The sequence below is a fragment of the Molossus molossus genome, unplaced genomic scaffold (assembly GCF_014108415.1).
Source record: "Molossus molossus isolate mMolMol1 unplaced genomic scaffold, mMolMol1.p scaffold_m16_p_13, whole genome shotgun sequence".
Taxonomy (NCBI): Eukaryota; Metazoa; Chordata; class Mammalia; order Chiroptera; family Molossidae; genus Molossus; species Molossus molossus.
The window spans coordinates 1,949,797-1,964,521 of record NW_023425348.1 but is presented as its reverse complement, the minus strand read 5'-3'; the positions used below and the strand labels follow the sequence as shown (position 1 = coordinate 1,964,521).

Sequence of the window (14,725 nt, the reverse complement as noted above, 5' to 3'; positions counted from 1 at the left end):
CCTTAGGGACAAAGGCCAGTCTCCCAAGATGTGGCAGGGATACCTCCTTAATTGTATGTTCTGGGGAATGGCAGTGAATTTGACAGTGCTTGGGATGGGAATAACATTTACAAGAGAAAACACTGAATGCGCTTTTCCTGTTGTTTTTAATAGGTGGTCTCTTCATCCGAAACACAGATCAGGAATACACTGCTTTTCGATTAGCAATTTTTCTTCATAACACCAGCCCCAATGCGTCCGAAGCACCTTTTAATTTGGTACCTCACGTGGACAACATTGAGACAGCCAACAGTTTTGCTGTAACAAATGCTTGTAAGTAAAACATAAACTGTGGATAAACTAGAAGAGAATTAAAATGAGGCAATAGAGTTCCTTTCTTCTTTATTATTAATATTTAATTTTTTAGAAAGAAATTCAAGCTTCCCACATAGGGCTGGTTCCAGAGCAAAGGAGAGTTAAAAACAAGATTTAGTCCTGAGATAGTCAGATGGCCTTTTTTTCTTTCCCTCCTTTTTTTTTTCTTCCTGTTTTGTTTTGTCTCTTCTCCAGATTATTCAAGTTAATTTCTCCTTTAACATTTCAGTGTTATTTTTATTACCTGAATGTCAAGTCAGTGAAAATTGCACTAAATCTGGTTTTGATTCTGTGCCTTTGGTTTTTCTTGTTTGCTTTTCACTTGAGTAAGCGAATGTCTTGATCTTAAGGTAGACACATGGTCTCTTACACTGATAAAAGCCATGAAAGGTGTGCTAACCGTGAGAGAGACAGGGAAGTGGTGGTGTGGAGGGTATATATTCTATCGGTTGGCTGACGCTGCAGATGACCTGGTGATGTCACTTGAGGCTGCCCTGCTCTTATATTCTGGGTTGTAAATGTCTCCTACTATCACATAATGCATATATCCTATGGATGTAAATCTGTGAATCCTTACCATGATGCCAAATCATGTTAGTCTGCAATTCACCTGAATTCACAAATGAATCTATCATCCCACACAATGAAACTTTAAAGGGTGACCTCACCTAATGCTATAATGAAACGGTTTTTCAGTGCCAAAATATTGCATAACTTAATGTAAAAAAAATATGTATATATACAATCAACTGTGGATTAATTGAAAACTCTCTAAAATGTGATCAGTCCATATAGCATTTATGATGCATTTTCAGTTTTCATGTTTCAAATATCTCCTTTACGTGCTAATTTACTACTGCTCAAAATTTATGTGTTAAGATAATGGTTATAGATTACGTAAGACATTTAGGAATAGTTTCTACATAAAATTTTGCACAAGAGTAATAAAATGTTCAATCTGATTGTAGAGCAGTTTTATTATAGTAAGTTAAGTATATTTTAATTTTAAAAGCTCTCTCTCTTGGTATAAGAAAGTGTACCGACTAAAGTGAAATTGGAAACAGAGTTTTTAAATGTTTGAGGATATCTGTTCCATTAATTTACTTTATATTTATTTGCCATTAATTCATCTCACTGATAATATGATCAATTTTCCTTAATTTTTGGCTTCTAACCATTACTTTATTTTAGAAATTAGTTTCATAAGGAAGTCAAAGCATTTGACATTTTTGTAAATGGACACATTATTTTGCAACAATACTATAGTTCCTATGAATACTACTTACTTAAAAAAACCTTTTTGTGTTTAGTGATAACATTAATATTATAGTATAGCAGGTGAGAATCATGTTCAAGCATAAATGCACATAAAGTAGAGCTAGCTTTGTGGACAGTCATATTTGCAAGTTGTATAAGTTATTGGTATTGTGTTCCAAGTTTTGAAAGGGAAGGCAACATTTCCAATAGTTCTAGGTATAAAACATTCTCTTTTGTATACGAATATTATGCGTTTATTTAAATTTTTTTCATGTCTCTCCTCTGAGATTCTGTGATAAAAAAATTACTTTCAAAATAATGTAGGATTCAAATATATGAAGGCACTTTATCAACAGTAAATTACTAATGAAATATTCATTTTTATCATTATAATTTGAAAAACTTTCTTAAAACTGTCAGATATATTAGCCTTGTTTTGTTTTGCTTTTACAAATTATGTTCTTAAATATTCTAGTTTGTATTATGACTTTTAGCTATATAAACTATAAAGTACAAATCCTTTCTTTCTCCTTAACATTTGTTAATCACATTCAGGATGATTTTAATTGGTATTTTTTATTTATGTAATAAAAATATTATATAAAATGAAGTGCTCCCGGTAAAGTACCTGTAGGCATGAGAAGCTGTGAGGAAGCTACACACAGGAAGAAAAGGTATAAAATATAGACAATATGCTGCTTTTTCACACTTAAGATTGATAAAATTGAACCAAAGTAAACTTTAAAATGGCTTATTTTGAATCCAAGTATAACACAATGTTAGTGATATCATATTTTTCCATAATCACAATTAACTGATTTTGTGTACATATTTAAAATAATTTTTTAAAAAACATAAATTGTAAAGACGAAAAAAAACCCAAAACATTTCTTTGTGAAGAAAATAAATTTGGGGAAGGAAATGAGTATGCTGAATGTCCATAATGCAAACCTAAGGTGAATTTGGGAAAAAATCAATTATCAGAGAGTATGGGTCAGGTGACTGTGTTTGTTGAATGGACTGACTGAGAACATTTACTGTGTGATTTTCCAGCCTAATTAATGGTACAACATAAGCAGTGAATATGAGGTACTTTATATATCAAGCTCTATTCCTTTGAGTACAAAAAGATAAAAATAGTATTCTGGGAAATTAACAGGAAATTATTCCTCACAGTGATACAGACTGGCTTTTTAAATTTTTTATGTTGGATTAAATATAAAGATATAATATGTGACTGGTTAGGTTTATTTGAATTGTGATCTTACTGCAGTGGATTCTTGTAAAACTGCAGGATCTAGTCTGTCTATGAATAAAGACTATTAAAAGGATATTTTTATGGAATGTATAATCAAACACCAAAACAAATTTGAGAATAAAAATAATTGGTCTTCTATTGGAGAGATATAATTTAATGCTGGTTCTTTTGCCTCAAAATTAATTTAACTCTCTAAGATTACTTTGAGCCATCAAAACATTCTGTGCATAGAGTTTACATACTGCTCAAAGCTAAACCTGTTTAACTCAAATTTACCACTTTTAGTATTAATCCCATTTCTGAGGGAGGAAAAATAATTTTAGTTTATAGTTTTATTTTATTTTTAACAATATTTGTGTCAGATTAAATTAAAATATTATTTTCCTTTTTAACTATTCACATTATTAGAAAGTCATACTTTGTTCAATGTAAAACTGAAGTATAAGAAATACAGATAATACAAAATTATGACTTATTTTAATAACAAAAAAATAGATTTAATAGATAGCCTAAGTGTTAAAATGTCAAAATGTAATTAAAGGTATACATTTTTTTTGCTGTGATCTATTGATTTATTCAGAGTATGGAGAATAGAAAAGTGGATATTTTAAAAATAAATTCATTATGGTCAATGGTCTTTAATAAAATATACAACTGACCCAAAATAGCTATATGTGCAAACATACATGCAGTTCAATTGGACATGTCTTTTGGAAAATGTTTGAGACAACCTAAAAGCAGGCTGTATTCTTACATTTTTTCAATAGTTAATTAATAGAGAGAGAGATTTTTCAGAGGATGATGTATATTAAATTTAACCAGAAGTAAAAACCAAAATACTAACGTAGTCTATCACCAAATTTTCTAAAGTATAAAAATATCTGAGATGCTAAAATTATTAGTTTAGTACAGTTACATTAGACATCTGTAAAAGAATCAGTCTTTTAATAAGGCAGTCACTTTACAATATAAATGATAAATATTCAGTTTCTAAAATGACACTTCTAAATTTCAGAGGAGCAATAGGAAACACGTAAGAAAGCAGATCAATTACTCATGTATTGTCACTTTGGTGAAATAATAAAATGTTATGAAATATTTTCAAAAAAATTTTTTAACTTGAATACAAAAATCTATTGATTCAGTTGTTTAAAAGATCATGGGTTGTAAAGTGTAACGATCACAAATAGACTAGAGACTGGTCTATTTCATATTCTAGCAATGATGAAAAATTGTTCTTTTTTAAAGTTAAATATTAGTTCTGTTTGTATTGAGTTTACTTGTCATCTCGAAATATCCAAGAGGACTGCTACTTGTAAAAGTAGGTTGGTTGTAAAATATACTTATTTAGTTAATCTAAATTCATTGAAAATGTGACACTGTATCCAGTAGGCCCATTTATAAACTAAGTACTTAATAAAACCTCATTGAATATAATGGTACCAAATACTAATATAATCTTTCGGCTTTAATTAAAAAAATGTTTACGCACTGTACATATTCCCTTTCAGAGACATGAAGCCATATAAAAACATTCTAAGACTTTACATGGCTGATATAATAATCTTAAACATGCTAAAAATAAAATTCTGATGACTATTGATAGAGATACATTAGAATTAAATACTGTTTGGCTTTTGATTATTTTTAAAAAAATAAGTGACATGACCCTTCTGTGACTCTCATTAGGTTTCCTTATTTTGAATTCACAGCAAGATTCTGTGTTGTTTGAAATAATTCTTTAGTTTTATAATACTCGTTCTGTCTTCCTCTTAATTTTTCATTGTGAGATTAATGACAAAGATGAGTCATATACCTATGGTTTGTTTCTTTCCAAAATGATACGATGATGTATAATTTGCAATGATGTTATTTCAGTATTGTCACAAGATTAGATCTCATAAAACTATTAGAAAAACTGCTAAAACATTTTTTTAATCTGGATTTTTCCAAGTTATGTTAATTTCCCAAAGACAAAAACTTTTACTTTCTGGCATTGAAATATGTATATATCTTATTTACAGAATTTTATCATTGTTCAGAAATTTTAAATGAATGATAAATGCATCTTACATTTCATGACAAAACATAGTTTTTAAAAGTTTTTGTATACATAATGTTATTTGACTTCAAACTAGTCTTAGAGTAAGACAGACTGAGAAGATAGACATTATGTTGTAGTGCAGCCAGTTTGGGTTCAAAGGAGTCATTTAACTTGCCCAGGATATATGGCTAATAGGTCACAGAGTTGGGGGTTCAAATCCAAATCTTCTATCTACTAGCCTAGTGCTTTTACTAGTAAGCTATAGGGTGTAAAAAATACATCTATATTGATATTACTTGAATTGGGAAAGAAAAACCAGAATTGTCATTTATCTTTTTTCTAATTTAATTGTACCATTTTGAAAAAATAGAACAAGACATTTCTGGGCAACTTATTCATTAATCATATAACATTGAGTGATATAGCAAGGACTGAAGTCATATTACGTAATGAATTCTTCCATTCATTCACTAGATTAGATAACAAATGTATCCATTAATCATTAAACACATTTATTAAGGCAACTGCATTTAAGACTGTATGCTGAAAATGAGAATCCAAAAACGTATGAGAATAGTTGCTGCCCTCAGGAGCTGATAGTCCAGTGGGAAAGATAGATAACTCAATTATTAAAAGTGCAGCAAGATAAAGTGTGCTAAGACAAAGATGAATATGGGAAAGATAACACCAAAGTTGGCATGGCCCCTTAGGAAAGATGTCACCTGATCTGAGTGTTAAGTCTCTAGTTGAGCAATTTGAAAAAGAGGGTAGAAGGAAGGTATGCCTGACCAAAGGAGCAACATATGACAAGGCATCAAAGTGGGAGAGCCAGGTGTGTTTGAACCACTGAAGAAGATTAAGTTTGGCTATCAGATTTAATATGAGGAGAGGGAGAGTTGTGCAAAGGATGAGGCTTTGCAGATACAGAAAGGATCTTACAGCTGCTGTAAGGAGACTCTTCTGAATAAAAAAAAAAAAAAGTCCCATAAATAATTTGAACACAATAATGAGATGATCAGGTTCATATTATAAAAAGAACAGGCTGGTTGCAAGAGGGAGAATGAGTTAAAAGGGAATAAAACAGGAAGAGAAAGACCAATTAGTTGAGTCTTGAAGTAATGAATCTTGAAGTAATACAGTTTAGGGTGATAGACACTTAAAAGCAGAAGCATTGAAGAGAGAGAAAAGCACATAGATCCAAGAAGACAGAACTGTTGCTAGAAGGTAGTGATGGATTGTGTGGGGGAGGTGGGGAAGAAGTGTGGTAAGAAAAGAAGATGGTTTCTCACCTGGACAAATGATTCAACAGTGATACCATTAACTAGGAAGGGACACATGGAAGGAGATTTGAGTAGGGAAGATTACTTTGATGTGGATGTACTGATTTTAAGTTGTTTAAGAGACATCCCAATGGAGATTGGTGGTAGAATTGGACGTGTGTATCTGGGAGCTCAGAGGTTCATTTGGAACTGAAGACAGACATTTGGTGGTGGTTGAGCCATGGACATGGGTGAGATCACCCCAAAAGAACAAGAGCTGTGAGAAGACAGCTGAGGACAGAACCCCAGGAAATACTATAACGTGAGAGGCAGAGAGAGGAAAGGAGACTAAAGGAAAATGGGTCAGAGAGTTCAGAGGAAAAGCAGGCAACAGTAATTTCACAGGAGCCAAGAGGTGAGGAGAATTTTGATCAACCTTGCAAAGGCTGCAAAATTTTAAAAATGAATTGCGAGGATAATTGTAACATCTTTAACATCGGTCATTTCTTCTCTTTTCTTTGGTGTGTTCTTTTGTATTTTGACAGGGTGGGGATCAGCATTTGTTAACTCCACATAGGTTCTATTAATACATACTCTTTGTATACATTGGCCTGGAATATTCTTATCTTTTATTTGGAGGTAGGAAGAGGGAGTCTTTTCTGTACTTTTTAACCAGATGGTCTTGAATTTACAACCCTGTAGTGGGTAAGTCACTTAATACCTTTAAATCGCAGTTTCTTCATCTGTTAACCCAGGGGAATATTCCCTGCCATACATGACTTTTATCAGTATTAGAAAAGTGTTTGGAAAGTATGTGGCATATACTAGAACTCAGTTTCAGTTATGTTACATTAACTGTGTCATATGGAGTACATCTGAGTCGGTCTTAATATTTCAAGAGTTATTTTTATTTTCTGTTTATGTTTTTAAAAGGCAATTTATGTTTTGAATAAATACACTTTGTTATTATTTCATAGGAACCTTTTTGACCTCTCACTGGGTTTTAAATTTTAATTTATGTACACAAGTGTAAATTTATATTTGTTAAAATTATTTTGAAATCCTGAGAGGATAACTCTATCTGGGATTTATGGGCCATTCAAAGAGAAAATTGGTTCACGGACAGATTAAAAGGTCAATGAGTTCTCCTAACTATATGCAGAATCTGCTGTGTGTGTGTGTTTACAGAGAGACAGTCTAAACTTTTAAACAGCTTCTCAATGAATTTCAGTCACACAAAAAGGCCCAGTACCACAGCCCTAGGGAAGCTACCCATAAATTAGATAAACAAACAGCACTTTATCCCCTACCTTCATCATTTCAGAAGCCGACTGAATTTTGTCTCTGAAATGAACCAGGAATTTTTACATAAATCCCTCTTGACTGGCTGCAGTGTGTCTTTGCTGGCAAAATCCTTGGCTTGGTATTCTGCCTCTCAAATGGTAATTTATTTTATTTTATTTGTTCCTTCTCTTACTATCAAATTTTCTACATATTTTCCATTATCTCCTTCTATTTTTATGACAAATTGCCTTTTCCCTTACCATTACCACTCCTGGAACACTGTGTTCTTGGAGGTCATCAGTGACTTAAAAATTAGTAAATTCAAGTGTTCCTTAGTCCTCATGTCTTTGAATAGTTTGCAGAATTTGACGTAGACAACAAATCCCTATTCTCTGAAACTTACTTCTTCTCTGATAATAAGAGCTATTAAAATGGGGTACTTGCTCTGTGTCAAGGGTGTTGTGTTACTTCAATTTTTGCACAACTGTAACAAGCAGACATTATTATTATTATCATATTATATGTGGAGAGAGATTCATAGTTAGGAATATTTGCCTACCCATACATTACACAGGGAACCAGACCCTAAAGTCAGGTTTGTCTGCATTTCATATTGCAGAATTTTGGTTAGTACAGGATCCATGAGATACCATCACTTGGTGTGACAGAAACTAGGTAACTCTTAACCTAAATAGAAAGATGTTTTTTGTTGTTGTTGTTTTTCTCAAAGCTACCTCTTGACAATAACAACTTTCACTTATGCATGGCATTTTATATTGGATATTGACTCTTCTATGTGATTAGTAATGTAGCACAGAAATTTGAGAATTCTAAACAATGACATTGCCATCACATTATGTTGCCAAATTCATGTCATAAATACCACCATGTGGAAAAATTACTAAATGACACTTTAAAATGTTATGCAAACAGCATGGGATAGTTCATTAGTTGGCCAACCCACATATATATTGTAGGAATATTATTTGATTTCAGAATCACTACAGCTGTTCCTAACACATTTTCCTAAGTGCTTTATTAAGATTTGCTCAGCTGTCAGACATTCTCATTCACATTTTCTTTAACAAGTTGTTGGATTCCCAAAAAACATAGTGGAGACTGCCTTACAGAGCATCCCCTTAAGTTAAAATAGCTCCAGTTTATAGTGTTATCACCTGGCTCCAACTTAGTAAAACTAGTGGTGTCATCAATTAAAAGTTTAATGTTATCTTAGAAATAAAAGGGGAAAAAATGGAGAGTTAATACTTTCTTTTAATAAGCCACAGTATTTCTCCAGGTACAGCAGGACGGCACCATAAGCTGTAGCAGTGTTTGCCTCCTTTGGTTGCTCAGGTACCTGCTCTAAAATGAGCAGTTTTGTCAGTAACTTGAAATACTTTCTGCACTGTGTCCTTTCCGCTTTTCATATTTTTATAAAACTAACATATACCTATGAAAATTTCAAATAATTCAGAAATCTTAACGAGTCAGAATATTTCTTGAGTTCCCCTTTTAAAAAAAATCTGTATAGACCTAGATAAAGAGATAGAGTACTATAAACATAAGACATTAATATATATTGAAAAATAAAAGTATTAATAAAACTTATATTTAGTCGATACCTATATTTTATTAATGTTTAGTTTTATTTATCATAAAAAGTTTTCTGTTGGTATATAAAAGCTTTCTCTTCATATGTCACTATGCAAAGTTGTGTGACAAATACACTCAACACCCTCTTGATCAACGTTTAGGTTGTTTCTACATTTTTGATATTACACAGAAAATAACAATAAAATTCTCTGTGTACCTGTGTGAATATTCCTATAGAATTAATTCCTGGAAACAAAATCACTATATCAAATGATGCAGGTTTTTCTATTAATAGATTTGTCAATCTCTTCTCAAAAACAAAATGATATTTAAATTTTAACTACAAGGATGTGAGAATAATTGTTTTTCTGTGACCCACCAGCACTAGTCATGAGCAGTCTCTGAAATCTTCACTTGTCCTGATGGGTGAAAATGACACTTAATTGCTGCTTTAATTTGCATATTTTTGATTAATAGTGAGGCTAAGAATATTTCCCTGAATTTATGACCTGTAGACTTCCTTTTCTGTGAACTGTTATTTCTTTTCATTTCCTTTACCAATGCGTTCTTATTTGTGAAATGTTTTCTATGCAATAAAAATTAACCCTTTTCATCTATGTTTCAAATTATTTTTCCACTTTACTTTTGGCTTTTAGCTTCATTTATGATGTCTTTCACTATACAGATACTTTAAATTTGTATGTAGTCAAATCTGTGAGTCTTTTTCTTTATGGCTTTTGGGTTTTGTGTTATGCTTATAAAGATACCCTTCTTCTTAAAACTACAAAAATATTATCCCACATTTTTAGAACATTTATGATTTTAAATTTTATATTTGTAATACTATTTTAGAATTTATTTTCTTATATGTGTTAGGAATTAATCTTTTATGTGTATGTGTGCAGCATTTATTTGAATAAGCTACTCTTTTATAAGTGCCTTGAACAGATACATGTGTATGAAAGTTCTGCCCTTTCTTTTTTTTTTTTTTTTTTATCTTCACCCGAGGACATTTTTCCATTTTTTGTTCAGGTAGAGTGGGAGGGAGAGAGAGGAACAGAGAGAGAGAGAGAAACATCGATGTGAAAGGAACACATCGAGTGGTTGCCACCCGCACAACCGACCAGGGCCGGGGACAAACTGCAACTGAGGTACGTGCCGTTAGTGGAAACCGAACCCGGGTCTCTCAGGACCGCAGGCCGACGCTCTAACTGCTGAGCCAAACCGGCCAGGGCAGTTCTGCCCTTTCTTGATTGAAGTTGATCTTGGGCAGAAATTCCTCATTTTGGGTCTTCCAAAGTTCTCTTATTTACTATTCTTCATCTACCCTTTCCTGACAGTCCTTAGTGTTTATGCTACTACTTTTAATATTTCTATCATCTGCTTTCTTGTTCCTTCTATTAATTCCCAGATTTGTTTTATAAGTGTCATTCACTATCTGATCAAGTCTTCCTTCTATCTCCAAAGTACATCACACATATTTTTACCATTCTTGTTTTCTGCCTCGCCATTTTAGTGCAAATCAGTGGTACTTTTCTAATAACAATAATTAATTTTCTACTCATTACCTGTCTCCATCCACTTTACATACTGAAGCTTGGGGTGTCCCCCTGAATCTATAAATGTCTCTTCCTTACTTAAAACCTTCCAAAGCTTTTTCTTCTCTTTAACATGGTCCTTCATGATCTGACCCTGGCCCACCTCTTTGCCTTCTTCACCGTGTTAGAATCTGCAAGGTCTCTCTTTCTTTTGGTTCCTAAACAAGCTCAAACCTTCCTTTCCTCTATGACTCTGTACTTGACATTGCCATTTTTGGGACTTCTCCAATCCAGTTATTTGCTTGACTAGCTTTTTCTGAACCTTAAGAACTCAGGTGAAAGTCATCCCCTCAGAAAATGTTTCTAGCCAACCTCTACAATAAGCCCTTCTACTTCCAGATTCCAATTGCTTTATCAACCCTATGATCATCTTTGCTTTTATCACAATCTGTAATTACTATTTTTAGTATTTTATTTATCATCTATATTGCCCACTAGAATATTAACTCCTGGAACCTAAAGCATTATTTGCCTTGTTAAACTATATATCTTCCTAACCTCACAAATGCCTGGCACAAAGTAAGAATCAGTAACTGTCTTTGAATAAATAAACTAGCAAAAATGATGAGTTTTCTACTCACTGATCATTGGCCCATCCTTAGAACAGTTAATAACTTTCATGTATTACCTTAGAGAAAATCAAACAGAGGCCATGAAGACAATGATATGGTATATCCAAAATAAATGTTATATACTTTTCTTATCTTAAACATTTTTTTTCTCATTTTTTTTTCATTAGATTCAACTCATAGAGTGGGCTAAGGAGGAAATAAGTCCTATAAGGAAGAAGGTGGGACTGTTAAGGCAAAGCAACATACATTGTCCTGGCCAGGTTGCTCTTTGATAAATTTAATACCAGTGGGAGAAAATATCTAGGTGCTTTTCACATGTTGTGTCTGTCACAAAACAACTAGAAAATGCTGATAACAATCTACTTTCAAAGTAGGAAACAGCCCATTGGGAAGCCCAAGTGTATTAGTAACACGTTCAGGAAAATCCCATCTGTTCAGACATTAACTGCTTCCTTAGCACTAGAATTGTGAAAAAGGAGGTTGGAGTCAAATGTAAGATGTTATCCTGTTAGTTCTTGATTATCGGCATTGCACCTTCTATAACAAATTTCATCAAAAATTTGCTAGTTTTTATGACCCTTTATCTCTCCCTCTTTTGCAATTAGTTTATATTTGATTAAATTACTTAATTTCAACTACATATACAGGCTTAGCTAGGCAAGTGTGCAAGGCATTTTACCACTTCATTGAGCCACATTTTTAAAATCAAGAGAGGGCCTGGCCGAAATAGCTCAGTTTGGGAGAGCGTTAGACTGAAGATCTGTCCAAGATTACACTTCACATTTTGACACTCAAGATCATGATGTGATGTGATCTTCCCAGGTGAAAACATTAATTCCAATTATTTAAGCATTATACACATAGGGTATAGGACAAGATTATTTGGGTTTTAATTAGTTAGTTATATCACTCTGTTTGTTCATGATAAGCTCATAGTCAATTAAAACATAACACTTTGTTCTTTTCTTTCACACAAATTGCTGCAAGTCAGTCTCTCCATAGAGTCCATAGAGCATTTTTAAAAATTCAAAATGAAAGATTTTTTATGTACACTATTAAATTTTCACTTGTTTAGAAACATCAAAACTGTCATAATTCACTTAACAATAAACTATTTTAAATTCTAAGTGACTCTTTACTACATGATTATCCATACTGATGATTACATTTAGGAACAGGCTATAATATAGGATGGCACCAAGTCATAAACCAATACTTTTTATATTTGTGTGGTCAGTTAAATGTGTCTTCTCCTAAAATAATTTATTTGAACACATATCTCCATATTGTTCATAAAGACTATCATTTCACTGCAATTTTACTGTTTTATAACATTAAAAGAAATTCAAAGGACATTAAATCTTGAGAAACTATCTCATGCAACTGTATTGGATAAAGGGTAACACATGTACTTGTGCATGCGTGTATGCATGCGCGCACACACACACATCATTGAGATGGAAAAGAATGGGCGAAAGATATGTAACACATTCATATTGGAATAAATAAATCTAGTAAACAAAATATAAAATATATTTAACTAATCAGAGAAAAATGAAATGATACAGTTTTACATAATAAATTAGCTAATGGTGGTAAAGATAAAGAGAATTTTATTTAAATCACTCAACAGCTGGAGCATTTGACATTGATATAATGCTTCTGAAAGTCAATTTGCATGATTTATTAAAAAGATAAAGCATTGTGAATCATTTGAATTCATAAATCTAAAAATATTTCTCATTATGGAAGTGCTCACTAAAGCATTACTTAGCAATATTTAGTCGTGGAATGGTTAAATGAATTAAAGTCCAACCAGACTGTTTAAGAAAGAATGTCAATAATGGGTCTTCTAGCTGACTTATGCTAACAATTCTGATTTCAAGAATTGTTTTCTATGTCCATAGAGACACTTTATATTTTTTCTTTATATTATTATTATTTTTTACAGAAGAGCAAGTGTCATAAAAGGGTGGGGGAGTGTCTAGTAAGATGTAAAAAAATATGTCCTCAAATATTATTATGATTAATGGAGCTGATGGAGCTAGTCCAATGTTTTTTTCAAGAGCATTAATTGTTTGGAGATGCTTGGATCTTCCCCACCAGTCCTGAATCATAGCCAGGTAAAGATAGGTGCATCATTCTGGAGATAGTGGACCTCAGGGCTCTGTGTCCATATTTGGAAATTCTAGTCAAGAAAGGATAGGGAAACCACTGTTGTCAATTTGCCCTAACCTCATCCCTATGCCTTCCCCTCACCTCTCATCCTCTCAAGTACAGAAGGTGTTAAAGGAAGATTTGGAAATAATGTGACAATCTACTTGAGTCTTAAAAGATGCATGGGATTTTGCCATGCTGTGTTAAGAGATATAACTGTTCTAGGCAGAAAAAAGAGCATCACAGGAAAATGTAAAGGTGTATGGATGACTTTGGGGATAAGAAATGCAGCGGGGAAATGGAGGGCAGGATGGGCTGAAGGGTCCCGGAGTGGAAGATTGACAGGGAGGGGGAACAGCGCTGCAGACCAGGGAGCAGCCCTGCTAACGGCCTTGTAGGCTAGGATGAGGGTTTTGTTTTTTTATTCTGGGCCAGAAGACAAAGAATCATTTAAAGCAGTTTATAACATAATTATATTTGTGTTTTAGAAAGAGTTCTAGCACCACTGTTCATCATTCATATATAGAGCGAACTGAGGTTCCTTTCCCACACCAAATGCACTAAGAAGCCATTTCCTAGATAAGAAATGCCATTTGCTACTTCAGTTGCTATTTGTAGAACCCATTATTGTATGTAATTCTGCTCACTATTTTCCATTGAAAACGATTTCTTTCAGCAAAAAATACTCTGTTTATCATCTCAACCACATTTCTTCAGGCTGCAAACAGGCCTTTTATTATAATAAGCAGGTTGGAAAAGAGCTGGTATTGGTGGGAGGAAAATAAATAAATAAACAGGCATTTTTATAATATGTGCAAAGACAATTAAACTTCTTTATGGATTAGTATAGTTGCTGATAGACACTACACATTTTAATCCAAAATAAATTTCAAATTACCCTCCTTTTTTAAGTTATTGCTCTTGGCAGAAGATTATTGTTTCATTTTCTTGGCATAAATAAGCATCTATATTAAAATTATTTACCACTTAATCATATTATATAGAGTAATAAAAACTGGTTTGATAAAAGTGATAAATGTATGTTTAACTATTGCCAGACTAGAAAATAATTAGTACAATTATCACATATATATATATATATATACACACATATACATACAAATGAATACATAGATGTGTACACAGACCTTACCAAAGGAAAAAATACAGTGAAAAAATAATATATATATATATATATATAATTTGCAAGGTATGGTTTTTCCTTGCCTTCAAAATAATGAAATGTGAACTTTTATGTACATTCCTTTTTCCAATACAACTTACAAATTTATTTTTTGAAAATAAAAATACAGCAAACATATATATCAGAATAACTTTGTAAATAAATG

General features: G+C 32.5%; 1 protein-coding gene across 2 annotated transcripts in view; it reads left to right on the top strand.

The window, feature by feature from the left end:
• The window catches only part of GRIA4 (glutamate ionotropic receptor AMPA type subunit 4), a 451,879-nt gene that overhangs the window by 1,506 nt on the left and 435,648 nt on the right, over positions 1–14,725 (top strand). For both annotated transcript variants that reach the window (XM_036259442.1, XM_036259443.1), the window contains exon 2: positions 154–312. In XM_036259442.1, coding sequence (XP_036115335.1) covers positions 154–312 — 159 coding nt within the window. The remainder of the gene's footprint in view (positions 1–153; positions 313–14,725) is intronic.